At 41.1% G+C, this 14141-nt stretch overlaps 1 protein-coding gene across 4 annotated transcripts in view; it reads right to left on the bottom strand.

The window, feature by feature from the left end:
* Positions 1–13732, bottom strand: part of Entpd6 (ectonucleoside triphosphate diphosphohydrolase 6) — a 28829-nt gene extending 15097 nt beyond the window's left edge. For 2 of the 4 annotated variants that reach the window (XR_003580483.2, XM_027920628.2), the window contains exons 1-5: positions 13614–13732; positions 13341–13411; positions 12173–12268; positions 3252–3576; positions 1364–1440 (exon numbers count right to left, since the gene is read on the bottom strand). Coding sequence is in view for 3 of the 4 variants with exons in the window: in XM_027920628.2 (XP_027776429.1) it covers positions 1364–1440; positions 3252–3543 (369 nt within the window). In the remaining variant the exon portion in view is untranslated. The remainder of the gene's footprint in view (positions 1–1363; positions 1441–3251; positions 3577–12172; positions 12269–13340; positions 13412–13613) is intronic. The other 2 variants (XM_027920642.2, XM_027920635.2) reach the window with 2 other exon arrangements.
* Positions 13733–14141: the final 409 nt, after the last annotated feature.

A 14141-nucleotide genomic window follows, 5' to 3' on the forward strand; every position in this document is an offset into this window, starting at 1 on the left:
GGAACTATGTCACACAAAGGTGTAAAAGACCCAAAGGTTGCATAAGGTCCTATGTCAGAAGAGGTGTGGAGTAGGGAGCAATTTGACAAAGTGTAGCTGAGCATGTCAATGGTACGGTACACTGCCACAGAGAGCAACTGACAATGTCTGTCCAAGAGGGAAACTCACTTTTACCCAGAAGTTCCAATCTAAGAATTCACGTGGGGATTATGAAATACATATCAAGTGACAGACTTTACTACTCTATTGTGTATGTAAAATAAAAACAAAGAAAATAACACATGTATATGTAAACCAGCTCTTTAAGGCTACATGAGACAGCAGGGGTGTGATTCTGGGGGCAGCATGGAGGGATACTTGCTGATACCCTAGCAAGCTTAGAAATTTGTCTCATTGAATGTGTGTTACCTACGCAGAAGGTTAAAAATTTTTAAATCCTATGAGTTTATTCTAAGATATATAATTTAATCAGGTTTTAACCTCATTTCTATTCTCAAATACAAATTTCTACTTGTTTTTAAATCAAGCTACAAGAAAGCAAGGCTTGTGTTATGATGTCTGACAACATGACACATCTGTATCCAAGAACAGGATTTGGAAAATGGTGGAACCAGGTTGACACGTAGCTCATGTCACTTATTTAGCACGTGCAAGGCCTCAGGTTCCATTTCCAGAAACAGACACATGCACACATTTGCATGCATGCACGCGCACGCACACACACACACACACACACACACACACACACAAACTGAAACCACAGGGAACCCACAATTCTACAAGCACCCTGTTTTGCAAGTGCCTTAAACCAGACATCCTGTAATAGTGCAGTTGTGTTAAGAGCTTTAGAAGTATAAACACTACAAACTTACAGAAATCATTATGTAGCAGTTTAATGAAACTTCTTTTGTTTATTTATTCTTTTACATTTACTTTGTTTTTGGATTTTGCATAACAGACTTTTTTGTGTATGTGTGTATGGCACTGGGGATTGAACATAGGGCCTTGTTCATGTTAGGCAAAATTCTCTACCATTGAACTATACCCCCAGTTCCTGTAATACATATATATTTTGTAATATATTTTTAATTTTTTTTGTTGTAGTTTTTTTGATGTAAGGTAGGAAACACTGACTAAAAGAAATTAAAAGAAAAAAAATGTGCAAAACTCACAAGACAGTGTGAAAAAATAAGAGACTGCACACTTATCTCCACCTGACCATTCTCAAAGGCACCAAAGCCCCTGCCAGCACCAGCAAAGATGCCTTTCTCTAAGAAGATAGTCTACCTAATCCAAAGGAAAGGAGTTGGCTTTAACTATTAGAAGACACTTGATGAACAAATAGACAAAAGAGGATTATTACCTTTTCAACGTCGTCAGCATAAGCGGAAAGACCGGGCTTCAGTGCTTTGAAGGTTTCATGGGTCAAGGTGGGGGTTTCTAAGGGGAAAGTGTTTTTAAAAAGGCACAACAATGAGTACAGGCACAGACATATGAATATATATATATAACTGTCACTAGCTGAACTTTTGGTCTGACCACATAGACCAATGCCAGAGTAGTAGAGACCCTATCCTTTTTTTGTCTAAATTTTGCCTCTTCAGTTCAGCAGAACATGAATATGCTACCTAATATTTGGGTCAGAACTTTGTTCAACTTTGGGAGGTGAGGATGTAGCTCAGAGGACTATTGCTTGCATGCATGAGGCCCTGGGTTTGATCCCCAGTACTGTAAAAAACCAAAACAAATAAACCCAACAATCTTTATTGTATACAAAACACTCACAGAACACTACATCCATTTAAAGTGTTAAATTTTAACAGTTTATTCTTGCTTATTCAACCGAACAAATGATTTCAACCTATAAATATGAAAATCCCTTCCTTGATGCTGGAATGGATGTATCACAGTCCTAAAGATTTAGGAGTCTGTTAAAGAAATTGAGTATTTTACCTTATTAGGAGGCTGAACTCGAAGGAAAGTGTTCAGATGCATCCTGTGGCCTCAACCCAAGGCCTCACACATGCTAGTCAAATGTTCTATTACTGAGCCTCACTCCAGCCTTTAAATTAGCTTCAAAACCACTTCTGGAGGGAGGAATGGTATCTAAATATTTACTTATAGGAATAAATGACAAAATAAAGCAATATCATTTACCCTGTCGAATCAGCAAGAATTAACCATACTAAAACTAACACTTTAAATACATATGAATTTTTGTATGTAAACTATCTTCAATAAAGGTAATTTATTTATTTTTTTTTAAAAAAGCAAAGTTTTAGCCCAAACATAAAAATAAATAATAATGAAATTAGATAAACTATTCCACAATAGTTTGAGAGAGAGGTTATTGGTATCAACAGAGAGCAGTTAAATGCCAGAATAGTATCTACTCAAAAGGGTCACTTTTTTGTGGACTAGAGGAGGGACACTCATATGTGTGACCTGGCACCTGTCTGGCAAAAGGCTTGACATGCTCACTAACTCTAGGTCAGAAATGCACCAAGGAGGGCAAACCTTAGGGTAACAGGCATGGGAGATAAACAGTGAAGAACTGGGCAGCAACCAGGGTCCCCCTACAGAAACCACCTGCCCTCTAGACAGAGCCCTAACCCTACCCTAGGAGGCAAAGCTGGTAGGGGCTCAGATTCCAGGTTCCCTCTCACTGCTGAGGGCCATACCATCTGTCATCACCTGGCTGTCTGGGTGTACTGTGGCAGCTTCTGGCAGCCTGGGTTCCGGGTTTTTGCTATTTATCTAACTTGCCTGTATTCCCGGTTTTTATAAACCTGAATATAGAGTTACTTCCTGCTTTGAACTCTTGTGATATGACCTCTGGCCCAGGTCATGGTCATAGCCACCCAAACAGTCTGTATGGGAGGGGACAGGCCATTAAATGCCATCTAGGGTCTCAACTGTTCTACAGTAGTGATCATTACTTGATACTATTACAATAACTTGGGAATCCTGGGGAATTTAGATGCCACATCCTGAGTCAACATCTCTTAATAACTGCATTATTTGTGAGTGCTGCTAGGATCAGACTCAGGACCTCATACATGCTAGGCAAGTAATCTACTCTGAGCTACATTTTCAGTATCTATATTTTGATAAGCTATCAGGTGAGTTCAAGGCAGGGCTCCAGCCTATACTGTCTTCTAGTTGAGAAGATTCCAAGAGCCCTGCCATGATAGGGGAGAAGGCAGACCCCACGTCTGGGCGCAAAGAGGCTCACAGTCAGGCCGGGATACCTCCAGGAGGCTGAGCAAATTGGAAGACATGCACGCGGGTGCCAGTGCTTCCGGCATCAAACATGATCCCATAGAAGACCTCATGACCACGTATAGCTGATCCTAGTGAGCTGCGGGCCTGCTGTCCCCACCGGGCCCCTGAGGCTGCCCCAGCGATAGTGAAAAAGGCCTGGGTGGCAGAGGCCCGGTGCCACTTGATGTAGACGACGTAGATGAATAGGCCCAAGCACAGTCCCAGGGGGTATGCCACCTTCGTCATCCGCAGGGTCCCATGATTTGGTATTTTTCTCATTTCTTAGTCTGCCAAGGACTGTGCTTGCAACTGCTGGTAGGAAAAGAGGAGAGGCAGAAAAACTATGTCAGATTTCAAGGTTTCAATGTGTGTCAGAAGTCCCACAGTCCAGAGACAAAATGTACAACCAGAAACTGGCCTGCATTTACTCTCTGGAGTCAGAAGCTTCATTTGATCCTTGAAATGGTTCTGGAAGGTGTGGTCCAGGACTGAGGGCTATAAACACTGGGTAACCTGTCCATGGCTATATGCTTTGTAGGTGCTGAAGTGGGCACAGATCATAGCTGTGGCCTAAGTGTCTGGGATATATTGCTACTTAAAATAAAAAGCTATGTGTAAGCAATGTCCCTAGGTCATTCAAGTAAGAGAAATGAGTATCACATTCATTCTTTGAATCATTACTTATACTTCCACTAAAGCAATTTACTCTTCCAAAGGTTTAAAAAACTGTCCCTCAGGCAACTAGAGAGTCTAAAACAAGTGGGAAAAATGTGACTCGTTTTTTCTGGAAGTTTCACAACAGAGGCCTCCTTTCATTCGCACAGTACATTCCTGCCAAGGAGGAAGTAATGTTTGCATGCTTTCAAAGCCTATGAAAATTCTACCCAGAGAGCAAAATAAATTAATTTGTCACTGTATATTTGGTTCAATACACCCCCAAATGAAAGCATTTGCTCATGTTTTATTATCAGCTCCTGGTGCAAGGCAGTATGTGGAAACCCAAGTCTTCCATGGATAAGAAGTGAGGGAACTGATTCTCAGGGCTTCCCCTGTCCTTGGGGAACATCCATCACTCTGTCAGTCCTGTACTTTCTTGTCTGTTGTGGGGAGTGCAGTGGCACTACTAGGGGAACAGAGGGTAGAGAAATGAGAGCTGGAGCAGGACCTGGTCTGGGCTTAAACTGCAGTAGCATGTGACCACGTCAAACTGTTCTCTCCAGAGGGGCTGGTCTCCTCATCTGTAAGGTTAGGCTGCTCACAGGAAAGCTGCATCTTGACGCTGGGGATTCAATGTGCTCAGGACAGGCTACTGAATGCAGAATTTGCGGAGGGGCAAGAGAAGGAAACATCCCCTAGGAACTAGGAACAGTGAGGACTGTGTGGCCACATTGCCTGGGGAGGGAGACACTATAGAGGGGCCAGTCCTATGTGAGCTGCATGCCAACCCTGAGGCTGCTAGGTGGGGAAGAAATGGAATGAAAAGGTTCTTAAGGAGAGAGCATGTAGCAGGCCTTCCACGGTTCCTCCTTCCAGGGTTTCAACTTGTGGTCACACCCAGATGCCCTCAGGACCCTAGAGCTCAGGGCTGACAAGTACTGCTTCTATGCCCCTGGCTGAGGGAAGAGGCCTAAAATGGGGCAGGAGGCAGGACAAATCACCCTTCTGGGTTACAGAAAGGCTCTCCAGGCAGGTGCTGAGAAGCAAGCCTCCTTCCCCAAACCTACCAGCTAGATTGACTAGGGAATACAGACAGAAGACCTGACTAAAATCAGAAATAAGAGAGGACATTACTATTAATTTTACAGAATAAAAATGATTATAAGAGATTATTATGAACAATGATATGTCCTCAAATTGGATATCTAGATGAAATGGACAAATTCCTAGGAACATACAACCCACCAAGATGAATTATGAAGACACAGAGTATCTCAACAGACCTAGAAGCAGTAAGGACATTGAATCAAAAATCTCCCAACAATGAAAAGTATTGGACTAGATAGCTTCACTGCTGAATGTACTAAATATTTAAAAAAGAATTAACATAAATTCTTCTCCAAAAAATACCTCTTTACTTGTTCCATAAGGCCAGTATTATACTGATATTTAAGCCAGATAAAGACACTACAGGTACAGACCAATATCTCTTATGTATATTGATGAAAAAATCCTTAACAAACGCTAGAAAACTTTACTCAACAACATAGTAAAAGATTTATGTACCATGACCAAATGGGATTTATTCTTAGAAAGTAACATATGAAAACCAATCAATGTAATATATGCTTCATTAACACAAGGAAGAGGAAAAAAAATCACTACGAAGGAAAAAACCAACAGGATTGTCTCTGTTGATGTAGAAAAAGCACATAATAAAATCTAACACATTTTCAGAATAAAAACAATCAAAATATTAGAAGTAAACTATCTCAGGATAATTAATGTCATATACGAGAAAATCACAACAGGATCAATGGTGAAAGACTTGACATTTATGGTAAGAACAGGAATAAGAAAGGATACCTGCTTCTACCACTTCTATTGAACATAGTCTTGAAAGTCCTAACCAGATCTATTAGAAAAAAAAAAAAAAAAAACAGGTGGGATCCAATAAGGCTGGCCAGAGGCAGGCAGCATTCTGTGTTGTTCCATGACCTGGGACTCAAGTAGTGAGAATACTGCTTTTCTGCAAGTGATATTCCTGCTCCTGCGTAGGAATCACGGTCACTGTGCATCCAGGGCTCCAGGCTTCAGCGTCAGAGTAGGTCTCCCAACTACTCACCCATGCAGGACTACCAGGTACTGGAGCAGGACCAGTAGCATTAACACCAGTGCAAAACATTTGGCCATCCACAAGAGCAGAAATCGCGGATGCCACGCCCACGCAGGACACCTGGCAGCTTCCCACATGCAGGAACTCCAGCTGCCACTCCTGTGTGGACCCCCATCTAACATTGTGGGGCTCCCCCAGCCGCTGCCATCTTGGGACTTCCCCAGCAGTGGAGATAGTCCCCTAAGCACAGTAGCCTGCCTGCACCCGAGAACTCCACACAGGCTCTGAAGTCAGCCAGCAGCCACACACTGCAAGCCACAGAGATCATCTCTGAAATCAAAGTCCAATACCATCACCTGGCTCCATCCACCTGACCCAACACCCCACCATTGAAAGCAGGTGCCTCCATGTTGGGTCACATTCATCACAATTTTCGATGGGGGCAACTCCTACTTTGGAACTCTGGCTGGCCAGCTACTCAGTTTCTAACTCTCCCCTCTCCTCAGCAGCTGCTAGCCTGGCACAGTGACACTCTGGTTACCTTCACCATCCTGAGGGCAGAGACACCAACTAACAACAGATGACCCCACCTATTGGATGAGAATGGAAGCAGGAAAGATATTGATCTCCATCCGAAACAATCCCTGTTTCTTCCTTCAAGATTTTGTTTTCCTTCTCCCTCTCTATTCTCCTACCCTCACATGATAAATACCCAACCTGTGTGAAACTAAGTATTTTGCATGTGTTAGGATTTTTAGGACTGGGATGTCTGAATAGTATATTACCATTGTGTTGTATATTCTATTTTGTTTGCTTGTTTTCCCCCACCAATTTCTACTATTTTAACCTTTTTAAAATTTTTCTTATTTTGTGTGTTTGTTTGTTTTATGTACTCTACTGTCTTCCCATTTACTTGTCTACCCAAAATTACTTCCTCTCTCTTCTCCTGCTACTAATCTTCCTCTTTAGATTTCGCTTTCACATTTCCTAAGATATAATAACTCTATATCTTCACCTTCCTCCTCCTCAGCATATCATCCTACTCCTCACCCCCAGTTCTTTGTCCACCATCAGAAACTGTAAACCCTTTTATAAACCTACTGAGTATATTATAGATAATAATTGAATTCACCATTTCTGTACATTGTGACCAAACTGTAAAAGTCTTAATAGCAAACATTTGTTTTTAGGGTGTATATTCTTTATACTGGGATCTGTTAATATTGTCCTTCTCCTCAAAGGAGAGGTATTGGAACCCTACAGGGGCACTATAAGTCTATAGGGTAAAAACAGTAACGCCTCGGATCCACAGTGCTAGAAGACACACAAGCAATATGAAAAGACAAGTGAAGAAAGTGCCCCAAACAGATCAAGGTACCACATTATTAGAATCCACGGCCAGCACAGCAGAAGATATGACAGAGAAGGAGTTCAGGATGTACATAGTTAAAATGTTCTATGAATTAAAAGATAATATAAGAGAGTAAATACAGGCAGCAAAAGATCATTTGGACAAAGAGCTACATAAACAAATACAGGAAGCAAAAGATTAGTTTAGTAGGGAGATAGAGGTTCATAAAAAAAAAAAAAAAAACAAAACAGAAATCCTTGAAATGAAAGAAACAATAAGCCAAATTAAAAGTTCAATTGGAAGACAGGAAGTCAGACAATGAAGACAAAATATATAATCTTTAAAAAAATGTTGACCACACAGTGAAAATGGTAAGGAAAGCATGAGCAGAACATTCAAGAAATATGGGACAGCATAAAAAGACCAAATTTAAGTTAATGGGATAGAGGAAGGCATAGAGTTCTAAACCAAAGGAATAAGCAATCTATTCAATGAAATAATATCAGAACATTTTCCAAACATGAAGAATGAATTGGAAAAACAAATTCAAGAGGCTTACAGGATGTCAGATGAAAAAATTACAACAGATCCATACCAAGGCACATTATAATGAAAATGCCTAACATACAGAATAAGGAGAGAATATTAAAAGCCACGAGAGAAAGGAATCAGATTACATATAGGGGAAAACCAATTAGAATATGCGCAGATTTTTCAACCCAGACCCTGAAAGCTAGAAGATCCTGGAACAACATATATCAAGCTCTGAAAGAAATGGATGCTAACCAAGAATCTTATATCCAGCAAAACTAAGCTTTAGATTTGATGATGAAATAAAAACCTTCCATGATAAACAAAAGTTAAAAGAATTTATAACTCGAAAGCCTGCACTACACAACATCCTCGGCAAAATATTCCATGAAGAGGAATTGAAAAACAATAATGAAAATCAGCAAAGGGAGGTAATACACTAAAGGAAAAACTAATCAAAGGAGAAACCAAGTCAAGTTAAACACCAAACATAAACAAAAATGGCTGGGAATACAAATCATGTCTCAATAATAACCCTAAATGTTAATGACCTAAACTCACCAATCAAAAAACATAGCCTTGCAGATTGGATTTTTTAAAAAAAGACCCAACAATATGCTGCCTCCAAGAGACTCATTTCATAGGAAAAGACCTCCACAGACTGAAGGTGAAAGGTTGGGAAAAATCATACCACTCACATGGATTGTGGAAGCAAGCAGGGGTTTCCATTTTTGTATCAAATAAAGTAGACTTCAAGTCAAAGTTAATCAAAAGGGATAAAGAAGAATATACTAACAAGACATAACAATAATAAATGTATATGCCCCAAACAATGGCGCATCTACGTTCATCAAACTCTTCTCAAGTTCAAGAGTCAAACTGACCACAATACTATAATTCTGGGTGACTTTAACACAACTCTTTCACCACCAAACAAAAGCTAAACAAAGGAACTATAGAACTTAGTAATACATCAATAACTTAGACTTAACTGACATATATAGACTATTTCATCATTCAATGAATGAGTATACTTTCTTCTCAGCATAGATCCTTCTCTAAGACAGACCATATATTATGCCACAAAGCAACTCTTTTCATATATATATATATATATATATATATATATATATATATATATGTGTGTGTGTGTGTGTGTGTGTGTGTGTGTATATATATATATATATATATATATATATATATATATATAAATTTAGTTTGACCCAATACCTTTGTTTTATTTATTTATTTTTATGTGGTGCTGAGGATCGAACCCAGTGCCTCATCATGGGAGGCAAGAGTTCTACCACTGAGCTACAATCTCAGCCCCACAAAGCAACTCTTAGCAAATATAAAAAAGTAGAGATATTATCCTGAATTCTTTCAGGTCATAATAGAATGAAATTAGAAATCAATGATAAAATAAAAACTAAAAGCCACTCCAACACCTGGAGACTAAGTAACATGCTACTGAATGAACAATGGGTTGCAAAATACATCAAGGAGGAGATTAAAAAATTCTGAGAGGTGAATGAGAACACAGATACAATGTATTGAAATCTCTGGGACACTATGAAGGCAGTACTAAGAGGAAAGTTCATTGCATGGAGTTCATTCTTTAAAAGAACAGCCAACAATAAAAAATTTAAAAAAAAAAAAAAAGAAGAAGACAAAGTCAACAAATAAATGACTTAACATTACATCTCACAATCCTAGAAAAAGAAGAACAAATCAATACCAAAAGCAGTATAAGACAGGAAATAATTAAAATCAGAGCTGAAATCAATGAAACTGAAACAAAAGAAACAATTGAAAAAATTGACAAAACAAAAAGTTGGTTCTTTGAAAAAATAAATAAAACTGACAAACCCTTAGCCATGCTAATTAAGCAAAGAAAAAACTCATATTACTAACATATGTAATGAAAAATGAAATATCACCACAGACACTACAGAAATACAGAAGATAATTAGAAATAATTTTGAAAACTTATACTCCAATAAAATAGAAAATATCAAAGTCATTGACAAATTTCTAGAGTCATCTGATTTACTCAAATTAAATCAGGATGAAACAAAACTTAAACAGATCAGTTTCAAGTGATGAAATAGAAGATGCCATCAGAAGTCTACCAACCAAGAAAAGCCCAGGAACAGATGGATACACAGCCGAGCTCTACAAGACCTTTAAAGAAGAACTAATACCAATACTCTTCAATTTATTTCAGGAAATAGAAAAAGAGGGAGCACTTCCAAACTCATTCTATAAGGCCAATGTCACCCTGATTCCAAAACCAGGCAAAGACACATCAAAGCAAGAAAACTCCAGATCAATATCTCTAATGAATATGGATGCAAAAATTCTCTACAAAGTTCTGGCAAATCAAATACAAAAACATACTAAAAAGATAGTGCACCACGATCAAGTAAGGTTCATCCAAAGGATGCAAGGTTGTTTGTACAACCATATACATTGGGTCAGATGAAGAAGTTTTAAAGATGTGGTGATGTTTACACAACAATGTGTATATACTTCAAGCCACACTTAAAAATGGCTAAGATGGTAAATTTTATTACAATTAAAAAAAAATCCTCCAATGGCTTAACCCAGGCTGGTAACATACATGAGATCTGAGGTTGGAGGAGGAAAGGCAGTGGTGGTGGGGGACTGCAGAGGATGGGGTCTGCCTACTGCCGCACTGCATCAAATTCATCATTTTTTTAAAAAATTAAAAAAAATTAGCTGTAGATGGACACAATACCTTTATTTTATTTGTTTAGTTTTTAAGGTGGTGCTAAGGATCAAACCCCGTGCCTCATGTGTGTAGGTAAGTGCTCTACCACTGAGCTACAACCCAGCCCATCAAATTCATCATTTTACAGTTTTAGTTACCTCCCACTTTCAACAAAGGCGACAGGCCATGCCTTACTGAGATTCATCCTAATTTAAATGTTCTTCTTTTTTATTATTTATTTTATTTTATTAGCATCCTGTTCCTTTGGTTCTTTTTCCACACCCTTGCAACATTTACTGCTGCTCTCAGCCCTAGCCACTTGAGTTCTCTCCTTAGGGTTCAGTGGCTGCTCAGCCAACTGCTGCTGAAGGAGGCTTGAGTGATGGCTTAGAGACAGAAGAGGCAGTAAGAGAAAGATGTAGGCTTTAACAGTGCCCTAGCACCTGAGTGTGGTCACAGATAGGAACAGATCTTTGGGGAGGGTCCATGTGGCAGGAGGAGGTAGTGACCAGGTTTCCTACACACCAATTTAGACATGATAGAACATCAGTCAGAAAAGGGACTGACCCTATGGTAGGTTGGGGAATTACCTGCATTAGGGGATGTTAGCTGATATTATCAGAGAGATGTGGTATAGGGAATGCCCATGCTGAGGCAGCCAGCTCTTACCCTACTACTGCTTCTCTCATAGGCCTTTGTTAGATTATTGTAACCCAGTTTCAGGTTTCTATGTAACCATTAAATATTGACTTAATATTTACAGACAAAGTTCTGAAGCAGTCAGTAATTGCCAGAGATGAATAGTGAGGATACAAAAGTAATACTAACACCTTGTAACTATGAAAGCATTTTATCTCAGCCTCTATAGAAGTAAGTTTTTATCATGCCCTGAGTCAGTCTAAGAACCATGTTCTATACTATCAGATTAATAGGTGGTCTACCAAATTTGAGGCAAAGGTGGCTATTATCTACCCATTAAAAAACATCCCTTATTTGCCATCTCCTGTGTTCAGGGGTCCATAAGAAGAAGGAGAAGCTGCAGGGAAGATAAGTCCATCTAGGGCATACCCCCAGTGACCCACCTCCTCCAGCCATACCCCACAGGCCAATAGTTATCACCTATTCACACAAGGATGGACTGATTAAATCATAGCTCTCACAATCCAATCATCTCTGAACATTCCTGCATTAACAAGGAGCTTTTGGGGGATACCGCATATCTAAACCATAAGAAGTGTTACAGACAGAAGTCTACCTTGACCTGACTAGCTGGGGATAGCAGGTTGGCAGCTGGAAATGCATGCTCCATATGATTGGATTGGGGGTTGCCTAATCTGTTGGCCAGTTTTTGTCAGGTTTTTGTTAAAGTATTGTAAAAGGGTACAATTGAAAATGATTGAAGCACAGGCTAAAAACGAGACATAATAAAGCACACTAGCAAAGCACTCATTCTCCTGGTAGTCATAAAAAATCTTTTCTCAGCAACAAGCCATACATGAATAAGTTCTGTCAACATCACCTGCTATTTCCTTTTCACAGGACACAGTGGGAGAGGAGGTACTTCCAGACTTCCTTACACAAATAGCTGCCCGCCTCAGGTTCTGAATATTAGGCTCTAGAAAGGAGAAATACACACACACCATATTAGCCAATTGATGTTTTCCAGGGTAGAACTAGAGGAATAAAAAACTGTTTTTGGATTTGCTGCATTATGCTTGTCAGATTTTGCAAGTGACTGCCATTTTTTTTTTCTTTCAGTGCTGGGGATTGAACCCAGGTCCTTTGCACATGCTAGGCAAGCACTCTACTATTCTACCCCAGCACATGAATGATTACATTTTTTAATACAATGGCAACATGAACAGGGAAACCTCTTCCAGAAAAACACTATTCTTCCCCCTCCATGGCTCTGCACACTGGGTCTGAGGGAAAGCCTTTTGCCTTTGTAATCAAAATTCACCATCCACTTCTCCCCAGGGAGACTCCTTCCCAGAGGTTTGAAATTCCCACACTGATGGCTAGGGTTTGGGATTTCCTCTGTATCCTGTGTGATTGTAGGATGTGTGCCTCAGTATATATAATCCCAGAATACAGGCACCTGTAAAGATTCCTAAAACTGTCCAAGAACTTCCCTGTGACTCACTGCTTTGGAGACACATCCAGGGTGAGGGATTGTGCCTACCAAGACCTTCCCAGCAATGTAGGTTTTCTCCCATCTCTTAAAACCATTCAATGGCTTCCAGCTGCACACTCTTTTCTCTGTCCCCTCTCATCTGTCCTTCTCTTTTCACTCTCTCCTGGCTGTTTCATGCTTCCACTGAATAAGTCTATCCTGGTATACAGCTCTGTCCAACCCAGGATCATTCCCTCTCTCAACCTGAAACACCCATGGCCACAGGTCAACTCAGGCAGAATCACCCTGAACCACCCTGACCACCTACCAGCTCTTCCTGGTCACCATTCCATCAAAGTTAATTGTCCTCCTATCTTCAGTACTGATGAAACGACAGAATCTTACCTGTTTCGTCGGCATCCCAAATGGACTATGAGATCCAGAAGGAGAAGGGCCTGTTTGTCCTATCCCTGGCGCTGAGCTTGGTGGCGGGTCACTAACTGCTGGCTAAATGAATGAATGAGGCAGGAATGTATAGCCTCTTGGGGATAGAGACCCCTGCTATATTACCTACCCTGTTGTCCACAACACTGAACAAGGCCCACGGGTCAGCGGAGTCCAGACGTCCAGAGAGGACAAATAGAACTGGGACAGAAAGGGAGAGAGAGAGGAGCTTGGGGCTGCGAGTGACCCTCAGGCAGCCCTCCAGGCGCTGTCGCTCTGAACCAAGAGTTTGCCAGGTGCGTGAGCCCTGGGAAACCAGGACCCTCCTCCACTCTGGCCCCCGCCTCCAAGGTGCCACCGCTTTGGGAAGGCCCACCTGCAGCCCCCGAAGCCCGCAGCTTACCCTGCACGGCACCCTCTACTCCAACCACGGAGGCTGGTGCCCTTCCCAGGCAGTTCGCGGGGTGCTTCCTAGCTCTCTGGCCCCAGCCAGCGTCACCTCGGCCTCTAACCGCGGAGTGCAACCCCTTGGATCTTGCAAGCCTGGGCCCCGCCCACGTGCACGCTACGTCACCGGCTGGGCGGGGCGTCGCGGTGCAGCTGAGCAGGCGCAGGCGCGGTGTGGCGTGGGGCGGGGCGTCGTGGCTTACGTTCTTTGCAGAGATGCCGAGGTTCTGTCAAGGTACGCGTTCCCTTTGCTGTCCGCATCCGCATTGGCTTGGTGCTGCTCCTGAAGCCGTTGAGATACTTCGGTTCCCCAGACTTAATTTTCCCTGCCTCTTCCTGTTGGTGGAGTAGTTAACTGCACCCTCACTACCTTGACCAGCTTGTGGAATGTCTCCTGAATCCCTCCACCTTTAAATTTGCTTTTTAAAGGGAATACGTGCTAGAAAATGCATCCACAACTGAGTAGGCAGTGTGATCGTCTCCT

Source organism: Marmota flaviventris, chromosome 2, assembly GCF_047511675.1.
Source record: "Marmota flaviventris isolate mMarFla1 chromosome 2, mMarFla1.hap1, whole genome shotgun sequence".
In the NCBI taxonomy this organism is placed as follows: domain Eukaryota; kingdom Metazoa; phylum Chordata; class Mammalia; order Rodentia; family Sciuridae; genus Marmota; species Marmota flaviventris.